Here is a 14,240-nt window from a genome sequence, read left to right as displayed (position 1 = left end):
GTTATTTTTCACCTACCTATTTATCTTAAAAATTTGAAACCCACAGAAAAGATACAAGGATAGAAAAATAATACTAATGTACTCTTCCTGTTGATTTGCCAATTGACAACATTTTATTCTTGCTTTCTCTCAATTTTCCTCTCCTCGTCTCTGTGTATGTGTGTGTGAGTGTGCATATTTGCTAACTCATGAGAGTGACTTCAGATTTTAAAAACTCACATTGGAATCAAAATGTGAACTGTTTTGCAGCTCAGAACTTGAGGGGAAAGTGTCTCGTCAGTTCCTTGACAGCGCAAAGAGCTGCCTGTCATTTCCGTGTGCTCGTGCTGAGCCCGGAGTTCACCTGGCTGTCCTGCGAGGCGCTTGTAGAACACGGTGCTTGTAGAACACAGCATTTCTGTTTTCAGCAATGAGTCGTCATAGTTTTATTACGTATTTGAACTATTGACCAAAAGTTAGAGCAGGTTCCTCCAAAATGTCAAATGTTATCAACGGGACAATAAGTTCTGACGTAAAAGTAATCTCACCCAATTTAATGACTTGGGAAACACTGTAACAGTTATTTTCCTACATCACATCAGTATCAGAATAACTTGAATCTAGTGTTCTGAAATATGCCCCCATTTGGTTTTAGTTGCATTGTGTAGGATAGTCCAAGTTCAAATCCTGGCTCTGCCACTTACTATGAGACCTTGGACGAGTTGTTAAATCTCTCTGTGGTTTTCCCATCTGCAAATTGGAGATGATAACAGAATGCATGAAGAGATGGTTGTGCCGAGGTGTTCTAATTCATGGCACAGTGTAAGCTTTCATAAGTTTCGTTATTAATATTGTTTTCATTCTTGGTCATTACACTCAGATCTTGGGTTATCATTGTAACTTCCATGTGTTCTTCATGATGCCAGCTTCTTCCCATTCTAGCTCATCCTACTCGCCCCACACTTGGCCTTGGGTGATAGGGTCAAAAAATCGGCTTCGTATTATGTGACACTGGCTTAGACTCAAGGTCGCAAATGTGCTTTGTGCTGCTTTCCTCCTGAATTATACTTAGACCACTTCATGCTTCACCAAAAGGGCCTGAGCCTGCGCCAGCCTGCACACTTCTGTAACTTCAGTAATCACTAACGTGAATATGATGTTTCATTGCTCAGAAATCCTTCATTATTCCCACTCCATACAAAGTAAGACCAGATGCCTTGAATAATAATGGTTGCCACTAATGGAGTTAGTGCCGGATAATGTATTTGGGCTTTGAATTTATTATTTCATTTTATGTATTTTTTTAATTCTCAACAACCCCATGAGTAATTATCCATCCCTAATTTACAAATGAGAGTGAGTCTCCGTGAAGTGACTTGGTCAATGTAACACTCAGAAACTGGTAAATCTGGAAAGTGACCCTGGGTTTGACACCTGCAAAGCCTGTGCTTTCAAAGCCTGAAGGAACACCACCTTTTCAGCCTTGTCTGCGAATTCTTGGTCATCCAGGTGAGGAGACCTGTCCTACCTCTCTCTAAATTGCCGCCCAGACATCTGTGTTTTATTTGCTCCCTGAACGTGCCATGTTCTTTGAAATTTTTGGCTCCCCCCCACCCGCCTTGCTGTTTGTTCTCTTCGTCTGGGTTATGTTTCCCTACCTTTCAATGTATATATATCTGTTCAGATGCCACGTCATCTGTGGCCTTCCCCTTCCCTTTCTGCTTACTCTTCCTCCAAAATGATTGTTCAGATTTATCTTAGTAATTCGGAGAATAGTCATTTTTAAAGTCTTTAATTCTGATGCCACGTCAGCTGTGGCCTTCCCCGATTCTGCTTACTCTTCCTCCAAAATGATTGTTCAAATTTATCTTAGTAATTCGGAGAATAGTCACTTTTAAAGTCTTTCTGTTCCATAGTATTGTTAGTTCTTTGAAAGCAGAGACCATATACTTTTTCATCTGTCTTCAAGCACAAACTTTGATAGTGCTGATAATTATAGTGACGATTATGATGACGATGGTTACTATTTGTTAAGTATTTCCTCTGTGCCACATACTATGCCAGGTGCTTAATGTACATTTTCTTGGTTTCACAGACTCCAAGAGACACACTTTCAAGACATTTGTTTACTTAACTATAAAATGAAAATGATGACATTGATGATTTTTGTCGAGTTGTTAGGAAAGAAGGGGCCGAGATTCACAGGTTCATGTCCAAAAAAATGCTCTTTTCACTAAACTGTACTATCTTTTAACTTTGCACATAGTAGATATCCAGGAAATATTCGTGGCATTCTAGTTTTTCGTACCCCAGTTTTGCCATTTCTGATACATATTAAGGATACTCACAGGTAAAACTAACAAATGACTTTGTAAATTTAGGAAATGCTTAAGCCAGTTGTCCACAGCATTTTGCAATTTTTTATTCCTAAATACGAATAATTTCTTTTCTTTAATTGCCATAAGTTGTATTGACAGATGTTTTAGAATGCATACTAAGAGATATTCTTAGTGACATTGTAGAATTTTGTTCTCAGCAGTTTTTAAAAAAATTTCTGTGGTCTTATTAGGGTGTGGGATTTGGGCCTTGGCCTAGGTGGTTTATTGTCGGAAGCCTCATGAGGATCTGGTTACAACAGAACCTGTGTAATTCAGGGCTTTGTCACGGATCCCCAGGGCCTGTGTAAGTGAGGCTTCTGGTGAGTAACCTCTTAACAGTCATCAATAGTCATTCATTGGCATCATCATCAAATAAATGGTTTTCCTGAGATGGTCCACTTGGGACAACAAGAGAAGGGATTCTAATACTGGGTAGAAAGTTGTACAAAATATCCTCTTTGAATCTTCTTAGTCTGCACAGTTCTTTATTACCCAAGCATTCATATTTTATCTTTAGAGTAGTGTGATATTCTAACCTCATATTGAAATTCTGTCACAGACAAAGTGGTAGAAAGAACATGGCTTTGAAGTTTGCACTGTTATAGATGTTTGTGGGCATCTTATAGCCCTTCCATGGAGCCTAATTCCTTATCTGTAAAATGGAATTTACTTGGACAGCATGGTGACTATCGCTTACAACACTGTACTGTATATTTGAAAGTTACTAAAAAAGTAGATCTTAACAGTTCTCATCCCAAGAAAAAAAAAGACGTGATGGATGTTAACTAAATTTCTCATGGTACTCATTTTGCAAAATACACATATATCAAATCATTATGTTGTACACCTTAAACTCATACAATGTCACATGTCAATTATATCTCAATAAAAGTGGTGGTAAAAATGAAAGTAAGATGGAATTTATAATATCTCTTTTACATAGTTATTGTCAACCGGTAACAGTTTACATAAATTTACTAGAAGAATGCCCAACACTATTAGTATCATTAATGGAAATAAGCATACTACTTATTACGCTTTCTGTAACTCATTCTGTAAACTTTATGTAACTCATTTTAATATGATACTGTTTAAAAATTAAATTCATTTTACATAGTTTTAAAATACCTAACATGGTTTGCTGTAAACCATTTAAAACCATTAAAAATTTTTCTCTCAATAGGAAAAAAGTAAAGTCATCCACTGAGCAAGTGTTTAAGTCCATTGTCGCGTTTGATTACTGGACGTAAAAGACATAAGCGTTTCTGTCACCTTGATTTTGCCCTGCAGGGAAGAGCTGGTTTCCTCCGAGGACCTGCTGGAGTGGCTGCGGCCTTTCTGCGCTGATGACGCCTTGCCCGTGAGGCCCCGCATCTACGTGCTGCAGATCTTGGGACAGTCCTTTCACCTGAGTGAGGAGGACAGCAAGCTCCTGGTGTTCTTCAGAACAGAAACCATTCTCAAAGCCACTTGGCCCCAGAGACAGGTAAGGGAGCATCTCACGTTTATTGAGTGTTTTCCCTATTAATAATAACTAGAGGTCATTTCTTGATGACTTTAAACTGCCTTCAAGTAAATAATTAGCATGATAATGCAGACTTCTGGTATGTTCATCAGCCCAGCTATTTAGAAGTTAAATGTATGCAACAAAGTTGCCTCTGTTTTTCTATGTACTTGAATAGGGATATGCAGAGTAGATGATGTCTTCTTACTCCTCTCCACGCGTGTATTATTTTTCTCCTCATGAGATATAGTCAAGGTTTTTCACAGTATCAGTTAATCATGGCGGCGCACCCTCTCCCCGGAGAAATGCAGATCTGAGTGCAAATGTGCCGTGCGGTTTAGCTGATTCATTTACCTTGTGCTCTGCCCAGGTACCCAGGGCCCTCTCTTCTCTTCTCTGCCTAGATGGAAATGATGTCACAGACACACAGGATCTTAGTTTCTCCGTACCATTCATCCTTCAAGCCTCACTCAGTCCATCTTTTCTCTAGAACCTTCCCTATTTCAAACCTAAGCGAACTTTGAATTCCACGCATTTGAGCTTGCTTGCTTGCTTTATTTATTTATTTATTCATTCATTCATTTATTTATTTATTTATTTATTTTGTTTCCTTTCTTCTTTGTTGTTGTTGTTGTTGTTGTTGTTGTTGTTGTTGTTGTTGTTAAAAGTTTTATCTCCCCGGTCCCGTGAAAACTGGGAAGCCCTGGAGGGTGTACTTACTCTCTTTTGAATCACTCTAAGGATGCTGTGCACTTACTCAGAGCTTACATACTACTGATCGAAGAAAAGGGAATGCTAATTCCTAAACCCAAGAAACATGATGGCCCTTGAAGTGTGGCTTAAATTCTATGTTGTGTCCTAAAGGCATAGGATCTCAGAGGCCGTAACCACAGTCAAATGCTTTAGCATGCAGAGTAGACCGTCTGCTAATAAAAGTTAGAAAATAAGACCTTCCCGGATAATCTGATCTGCAGAAGAGTTTCCTGGAAGTCTGACTCCAGCTCAATTTACCTTCTCATTTTAAAGCTTTACTTTATAACTTATATTCTTATTACTATGTTCAAAGAACAATTTCTTTTTAAAAAATGTATCAAATATTCTTGAGACTCATCGCAGAGCATCTTCATAATTGTCATCTTATACATTCTTATTTCCCTCTATGAGATAAATAGGTAAATACTATCATCTAGTCTTTGGAGTTCTAGAAATTGAGATTCAAAAAAATATGGATCTTGCCAAGTAGCTGAAATGGGTTGCGTTAAAAACCACTAATCTGAATAATACTCTCTGTGAACCACTATATAACCTTATCAACACATTTAGTTTCATCATCTTACCTTGAATTCCATCAAGCGACCACTAATAGCCTTTAAAGAGTAATTTATGAACACAAATGCAGTAAGCTATAAAATCTATTCCAGGTCTTTGACAGGGTAAATGTCAGAGGCATGCTTGTTTTCAGCACATACGAGGGTCTGTAGCATCCCTGAGGTAAGCTCTAAATTCAGCCATGTTGTTTTGCCATGTGGATGGAACTTTAGAGTCTGACTCATCCTGAAGCAGACGAGTGCTCCCACTGTCACGTACTGGCTGACAGAACCTCCATTTTTTAAGTTCTCAACCTTCTCAATTTCATCTTCCTCGATGGCTGGAGCCTGGCAGGACGATGAGGCTCGTTTCTCTGGTTGGAGCTTCACTTCATGTTATGTCAAATTTATAGACCGAAAATATCACGAGGCACCATAGAAACCGGGTAAAGGAAAAAATATCCGTCTCATTTATCACGTTAAAGCACTAGAACGTTCACTTTAATATTTGGTCTTAAATACTTCAGAAATATTATGTTTCTTCTTTTAAGTGTTTCTCAATGTTCCAGTTACTCTAAAAACAAGCTGCAGTTTTCATATAATTTCAATGATTTCTGGAGATTTCTGAGATTTTAATTTCTTTAGAGCTTAACTTCTCCCAGACCCAGGATGTAAGGCAGCTTGGCTTAGAGTTCCTTTTCATGCACTTTCTAAATGGACTTGACTTTATTGCACTGAGTGCAAAACATTTTCTCTCGTTTTGCAAAGTCCATACGTAGCTCCTCATTTCATCACTGCTTCCTGAGCGGTGCAGACTTTTCCAGGCCTTCTAGAAAACACCTCTCCCAGACGTCTTATGACTCTGGTAGAAAGTCATCTCGTGTCCCCTCCCTTTTGCTTTCCCCTGTGTAAGAGGTTTCCCTGTTCTTGGCACCTCATGATTTTCTTAAAGTATTTAGTGATGGAAATAAAACTATCGTAACGCCTTAATTATACCAATTCATGTATAGCCTTCTCCAAAAATAAGTTAGTGAATGTCTTCTCCTCCTCTAGGAATTTAGGATTCTGTGTCAGCCTGCCATTACTGATTCAGATCTATTCTGAAGGGGGAGCGAATGTGGTAGGGGAACTAACTCTGTCTACGTAGCAAACAATTGCCTGCTCTGTGGAGAATGAATGCAGAAAAACTGTGGCTTCAGAATGGACATGGAAGCTTCTGGAATGTCACAGAACTATGCCCATCGTTGAAATCTGAGGTCGTTTCTATTGTTTTTTAAAAACTGTGTTACTTTTCCCCAGAGCAGTGAAAGATCCAGGCGCTAATGGGTAAATCACACGCCTGTGTCCACCTTCCCTCCATTGTTGCTTTATAATCTTGGAGAAGATTCTTAACCGGGAATCTTGGCCACTTGGTGTGTAAAATGAAGCCTTGAACTAGAGGAGATATCGGACGATTTGCTCACTTCGTCTGGCATTTCTTCCACACTTAAAACTGTTGTCTTCATTTTCATTCATATACCAAACACCTGGAAGACCCCAAAATGTTGATTGCACGCATTGTCATTTTTAAAAATTTCTCCCTATCCCCTTTCTCCATTCTCAAAGGATAGAGACGTTTCTTACAAGTAAAGGTAAGAATGGATAATGACATTTCAGTGTTCAATTACTGGAAGATGCGGAGCCGCTGCCTCTGCTGTGGCGGGTAACCCTCTCAGGCCAACTCTGCATACATCAGAGAGGGGCTTAATATTTAATTATCCTCCAGGTGCCCAGCATCGTGGCCCCACAAATCAGTGTGTTGCTGGGAAACCAGCCAGCTCTTGCAAAATTAAACACAGAGCCTGTGGAGCCTGCTACCTTATTCGTTCTCAGCTAGGCAGCAATTTTTTTAGTTTTCTAATGATTAGTTAACAGAATTAAAAATTCAGAGGCCCTCATTTTTCAAAAGCTTGGTAGACCTTCATTTCTATTCCAGAAATGTGCCCCAGCTTGGCGAGGGGCAGAGGGGGGGATTGGGGTGCGGGGAGAACCTAAAGTGGAGAGGGAGGAGGAGGATGCATTGTGTCAGTCTTCTAGGTACAATTTATCTGAGTCTTTCAGGTTTTGTAATTTTCTAGTTAACTGGTGCATGAAAAATATGGGTCAACTTGCTTATGTTTCCTTAAAAAATTCCATACTGCATCACCTCAGATTTTTTTTTTCCCCCTGTTTTTATGTTAAAAAGAACATGTGGCTTGGAGTTTCAAATGCCTTTTAAAATTTCAACTTCTAATTGTGTAGTTGTAAGTGATCACCAGAAAGAATTAGTTTAAGACACCTTCTAACCTCATTACAAAGACATGTATTTTTCCTGCTTTGAAACATGCAAAGACATATTACCTATCCGGTCAGAGGCCAGTTTGGCTTCATTTGCAAAAAAAAAAAAAAAATATCCCTAGTGCCTAAAATAAGTACTTTGACGCTATTCTAATTTCGTATTTAAGATACACCAGCCAGAACGTCGCTGGCATTCCAGGGGCAGTCACACTACAGATTTAAATGATAATGGAGTACTACTTCATTAAAAAAAAAAAAGAAAAAGGAAAAAAAAACACACTTCCTTGTCAGACAGAGCTTAGACAAATAATAGAAAGGTTTAGTTTGCAAAGCAGTATTTCCTTACAAAGAATTTACTGTTACCTTGAATGTCTTCAAAACTAAGGCTCGCTGCCATAAGTGATTTGCTTAATCAAATATTGGATAATAGTTGATGTTAAAAGTATACGTGCGTGCATACACATATAATATATCCTCCTTAATAGCCATTAAACCAGATTCCTAGAACTGGAGAGTTTTAAAAGCATCTCAGTTCTGTAGTCATATTTGTAGAAAAGGAGATGGATGTCCAGAAAGGAAAATTTCAGATTTGAGCTTAAATGTGATGATTTCTAAAAAGACTACATTCTAAATTTGTGACCCAGTCACAGTTTATTTTATGACCCGTGTAATTCTCTTCACCACCATCTGCTAACTTCTCCCTACCTGTCCTCCGTCTACTTATTATATGATGTCTGTTGTCTTCCATTAGAATATAAATTCCATGAGAACAGGGATCTCACAGATACTCATTAAATAGTTGTTGAATAGATGAATATTTAATCTTAAACTTGTCCGGTGTCACCTTTAAAATGGCAGGGTCAAGAGCAAGAGTGCTGACACTCATCTGACATCCTCGCCCTCAGTGCTGAAGGGCGAGATGGCGCTGCTCCCCGTTACATATGAGCAAACGACTTGCTTGGGATAATGGAGAGGTTTCCTTAAGGAGTGGTCTGGTGCTTTCAGATCGATACTGTTTTATGTTAATTTCCCATAATTTGCTGAAAGTGATTTTTGGCCAGGCAGTTGCTTCTCTTGTGGAAGCAAACAAGTCACAAGCATGTTTGTCCAGATGTGAGCAAGAGATCTGAAATGTTAGACTAGACCTCGATGGGCCTTTTTTCCTGAAATAATTAAAGAAGAGAGAGAGCACCAGTGTTTACTGGGTCCTTCAAATATTTGAAGACCTCGAGAGTCTCTTTTTACAAGTAATGGGTTCTTTTTGTTAAAGATTTGCCCTCCTGTCCCTGGCATCACTGGGAGAAGAGGGGTCTGTGGGATGTGTACTAAGTGCACGTTACTGCAGCTTGCAGAGCCGTTACTGTCTCTGTTCTAGATGAGGTCGTGTGGCCTATTTAACGTCACACAGCTTGTGAATGAGAGAAGTGGAGTTCCCCCCCAGTTCTGTTGGACTGCAAAGCCTGGGCTTCTGGCCCTGTACCACACTTCTTCCCATTTGCCAGCGCAGTGAATTTAGCACCAACATACGGGCAGCGCTGGACCACAGAAAGCGTGCTCTGCTGGTCTCGTCCTCTTTGCACGGTGAATTTGCATAGGCCAATGCGATCAGCCATGAGGGAGGAAGAGTGAACGGACAGCAGGAGTCATCGCTGCATCTTTAGCGTTTCCAGTGTCTTGTGTACAGCGCCGCGTATGTTAACTGCTGCTCAGTGAAAACATTCTGAAAACTGCCGTGCCTCGGGAGTGCTGTTGCACAGGCACACTGCGTGACAGACTCATCGGAGATTCTTCAGGCGTGGGTGGCGCGCCCTCACTGTGCTAGCCCCTGGCACTAGGAGGAGGGACAAGGCAGTCAGGAGTAAGTGCTCGGGCTCTTCACACAGACCTGTACTCACGTCCCGGCTTCCCCACTCGGTAGCTTCGTGAGCTTGGAAAAGTTGCTAAACTTCTCAAAACCTTCGATTCCTTGTCTACAGAATGGAAACAACTTACGATGATTGTGAAGGTCAAATGGGATAATACACGCACAGCTCTACTCCAGCCCGGAGAAATGGGCCCCGCTGATGGGGTACATAAAGAGAGAAGTAAATGCCCTGGATGTGTAGGGGCTGGGCGAGGAGTCTCGGCAGGGCAGGGGGTTTGAGGCAGGGCCTGCGGCCCTTCTCCCCGGGGACAGTGGAGGAAAGACCGCTCGAGGCCACGCGTGAACTGAGTTCCGCACAGCAGGGTGTATGGTGTGATGGCGAGAACCAGGAGATGAAACTGGGGAGAAGCAGTTCAGACCAGGAAGAGCCCCCAGCGTCCTGCTCAGGTTTTCCCAAGGTGGCGCTAAGGCTACATGGAAGAGAGATGCCTGAGAAGCAGCCTGGTCAGGTCTGTGTCAGGAGAGGCCCTGTGACCTTTGCATGAACAGTGGGCAGGAGTGGGTACCAGTTCTGGGACAGAGGCAGTGGGCAAGTTGCCGGAACTTGGCCCTGATCTTGGTACCTGCTGTGAAGCTAGAGGAAGATAGAAAAGAGGGTCGAAGGAGGAAGTTGATGCCAGTGGACTTGTTGCGGGGGAAAGTAGGGGGTGAGAAACAAGTGTGATGCTTCCCTGATTTTGCTTAAGTCACCGGGGAGGAAGTATGCTCCTTAACTTGCTAGGACCCACAGCAGAAGAAACCAGTTTCGTGGAGAAAGACACCAAGTTCAGGGTAATCAGTAGTGTGTTTTAATTCTGAATAACACCTTTTAGGGAGTGTGGATGGTGAGTTAGGGAGGCTCTGTTTATCCCCTTCACACAGGCAGGCATTATTCATAGCCTAGGATGTGCCTTAGTTAACACTGACCACTCCCTAAGAGGGAAGCTTGAGTCTAGTAAATGTCACTGGTGGAGATGCTTTGACTCCGTCCCAGGGCACCCTTCCTTCTGGGGTCAGCTCAGGTCCCAGCTGGGCTTTGTTTGTAGTGGGATCATTAGATCCACGTGCCTGTTGCTTAGAGGCGATAACCTCATGCTCCTTAGCTAACCTGTTACGTACAGTGTTGTCTGTTCTTTCCTGTTAGGAGTTAAGAAAGTTGAAGGAAAAGAGGGGAAAAGGCAGGAAAAATAGAAGTCTTTACATGTCAATGGGTTGTAGGGAATATGGGGTAGCTGGGGACAACTTTTGGTAAACTTTTCATTTTGAAATAATTTCAGATTTACCAAAAAAAGTGTACAAAAAATTCTATGTATTCTTCATGCAGATTTACCAAAATTACCAAATCTCAGACAACCACAACTAACATGGATACAGTACTATTACCTAATGTACACATGTTTCAGATTTTGTCAGTTTTTGTCAGTTGTCCCACTGATGCCTATTTTCTGGCCCGCATCCAGTCCAGGTCGTACATCTCACTTAATTGTAATGTCTCCTTCGTGTCCTTCCATCTGGAGCAGTTCCTCATTTTTTGGTTGTCGTTATATAACTTTGACATTTTTAAAAAAGTACTGGCCAATTATTTTGTAAAATGTCACTGCATTTGACTGTGGATTTTGTTCATGTATTCAAGTTTTGCATTTTTTGTAAGACTACCACAGAAGTGCTGTGTCCTTCTCAGGGCATTGTATCAGGAGGTGACGACGCTGGTGTGTTCCGTCACAGCCTCGATCATCTGATTGAGGTGCTGCCAGCCACGTTTCTTCTCCTTAACGTTATCCTTTTCTCCTTTGTGATTAATGCATATGCTGAAGGGAGACGCTTGGAGATCCTGTGAGCATTGTTTCTCACCGTACTTTCACCCACTGATTTTTAGCATGCATTGATGGTTATTGCCTGAGATACTTATCACTGTGATGTTTGCTAAATGGCTTTTTTTCTTATCATTTGTTCTCCTTTCTGTAGATGCATTTATTTATTTATTTATCCATTTATTTATTTATTTATTTTTATTTATTTATTTATTTATTTATTTATATCACTACAAGCTGAAGGATTCTCCTTTTGTCTATGGTTGTAAACCATTACCATCATCATTTATTTAATTTTTGCTCCTATTATCCCAGATTGGGCCATTGGGAGTTTCCATCAAGTTGTTTCCTGTATCCTTTTGACATGTGCCCATCATTTTTTGAACCACGAGATCTTTGAGAGTCCTCTTGCGCTTTTGGGTGCAGTCACTGACTTCAAGGAACCTTGATTCTTTTAATAGAGAATGGTATTTAGAAAACAAGACTTGGGTACTAGAGTTGCTCATTGATGGTGTAGTGTTAAAGATCCTAGATCCTTAAGGGGACGGAGCACACATATACATCCATTTCTATACCTATCTATATTCTCTTTAAAACCCATGAGTTTATATTGATACCGCCAATTCCAACCCAACTCCACAGAGTTCATTCTAGCCTTCCTTCTTTCCTTATTTGTAAACTTCTTTCTCATTCAGTGAGAAATTTGACTCTTGTTATCCACAATATACTAATTTACTTAAACCTAGAGTGCATATAAAGTAGTTTTAGAAATGCCAACCTACTTATTAGCTAGAATATTTGTGTAGAGATCTTGTCTTTAGCCTTCAAACTTTCCAGGGTTTGTTCTCTCTCTCTCTCTCTCTCAGTCTCTCTCTCTCTCTCTCTCTCTCTCTCTCAAGTTCCCTAAATATTCCTCCCCAAGAGTTTCCACATAGCCCTTGGAATGAAATCGAAACTGCCACCAGGATTGACTTGCTCTGCCTTCTCTCTCTCTCTCTCTCTCCTCTGTCTCTCTCTCACACACACACATACATACACACTTTTACACACACACCACGTTCAGTGTGATTGTCTTATTCACTTACAGTACTGTTAGGTTCATTTTATTTCTATTTGTTTACCTCATTCTTCTTTATTTCAATAATGTATCTACTTTTTCAATATGTAAATCATTTACATTGAATGTGACATCATTCTCTGGAGTTTGACGTTTTTCCTTTTTACTCATGATATTCTGAAGTTTGGACATTTCTCAGTCTATAATTGTTCTGAACGTATAGGTTTTATGTAGTTTTCTGTAGTAGACAGTCCCCCTTGCATGGCCTAGGGAAAGTCGTTTGGACCTTCAGCCTGTGTCAACACACTTTGCCTTTATTATAAGCAGTGCAAGATCGAGTACTTATGAAATTCTCTCAATGGCTACATCTACTCTTTACTTCTCTGCCGTAGAAGTAGAAGAATCTGTCAGAAAATAGCTACCCTACTTTTAATATTTAAAATTTAGTGCTAGTTCTACAACTTTATATTATTATTTAATAAAATCCACAAATACTCAGAAATGGACATGGTTATAATTTTATATTTTCTCATCTAATAATAATTAATTACTATAACTAATAGTAATAATACTGTTTATCGAGTACTCACCATGTGCCAGGCACTGGTCTAAGTACAGCTCGGACCATCGGGGTAGGCTTAGCTTAGGACCAAGTCCAACAGCTGACCCAACAGCTTATGACTATTTGGTTTTCTAAAAATTTGACTTCCCTTCACCAGAGATTTGGTTAGATCCGGTGGCCACACAGGCAGTGTTGGCCACCTGAGACCTTATAAAAGTAGCTTTACAGAAGGGGCTCAGTTTCCTAGATGTCGACTCTGTCCATCTTTTTTATGTTTCTGTATAGTACTCTGAAGCCCTGCATACAAAGACAACTCATTCTGATTTTATTGTGTTCATGAAGGGAATTGAACAGTGAACTCTGCAACTTTGAATCAATTGTCATCATATGAGTCCATTAGAAGCAGCCTAACAGTTCCTCATGTGGAAAATAAGAGTATGGCGATTAATATTACTGCTATCAATAATAATCCCCTCCACGTTGGTAATTATTTCCTATTTATAGGTACTTTTCTATGCATTCATATCTATTTCATATTCACAAATATCTGAAGGTGAAATAAGCTACTGTCAGTGTCTGTAGGAAGACACAACTTTCAGGAGAGGAGCCTCAATTTAAGATTTTTCTGTTCACTTCTAGCAACCACAGAAAAATTTAAGGTTAAAGCTGTCCTCATCTGAAAATAGGTCACTCAGTTCAATTTTTCAAGGACAGTGACTATGTCTGATAAGGAGGCTGCAGCTGCTTGACAAATTGACTTACAGCAAGGGCTAAGGTCACCTAATTCAATGAGGAGAGACACATGGCTTCCAGAGACAAAAAGGAAAGGGATATTCTTATGTTTGAGCCATGTTTGAATTTCATCCTTTATCCTATGATGTGTAGTTAGTGGTGTCAGTAGAGGATCTATATAGTGTCTATAAAGTATTAGACATTTTCACCCCCAGCTCCCTGGGGAAAGGGCAGAGGTATTAAAAGAGGTATATTACTTTCTTTTTCACTGGGGAAAAGAACAGAATAAAGCAACAGACAAGGGAAAAAAGCAGTTTCTTTCAAGTTTATTTTCACTAATTTGTGGAAAACGATGCTTGAGAGTCATTTTAAATACTACATTTATTGCACAAATAAATGTTAAAAGGTAAAAGATAACTCATGATTCTATTATCCTAAAACAGCCATATTTCTGTTTTCTTTTTCTGTCCTGTTTAGTCCATAGACACAATTCTTATTAGAAGAAAGCCTAGCACACATGTGGCTTTCTACTTTTTTATATATAGCATATTATGTAGTTGATAATATAAGTATCTCATTTATTGTGCACCTACCATGTGCCAGTCTCTTTGCTAACTCTTATTTGCATTCTCTTATTGAATATTCACAACCATTATGTAAATATGTGTTATCTTCATCTTACAGAAGAGGA

The 14,240-nt window shown here is 39.9% G+C and overlaps 1 protein-coding gene across 2 annotated transcripts in view; it reads left to right on the top strand.

Annotated features, from left to right (window-relative positions):
* Positions 1 to 14,240, top strand: part of NBAS (neuroblastoma amplified sequence) — a 250,417-nt gene that overhangs the window by 210,196 nt on the left and 25,981 nt on the right. For both annotated transcript variants that reach the window (XM_006910241.3, XM_025045807.1), the window contains exon 48: positions 3,648 to 3,843. In XM_006910241.3, coding sequence (XP_006910303.1) covers positions 3,648 to 3,843 — 196 coding nt within the window. The remainder of the gene's footprint in view (positions 1 to 3,647; positions 3,844 to 14,240) is intronic.

The sequence above is a fragment of the Pteropus alecto genome, unplaced genomic scaffold (assembly GCF_000325575.1).
Source record: "Pteropus alecto unplaced genomic scaffold, ASM32557v1 scaffold61, whole genome shotgun sequence".
In the NCBI taxonomy this organism is placed as follows: Eukaryota; Metazoa; Chordata; class Mammalia; order Chiroptera; family Pteropodidae; genus Pteropus; species Pteropus alecto.
Note: the sequence above shows the minus strand (reverse complement) of the source record. Positions and strands in the feature narration are given on the sequence as shown.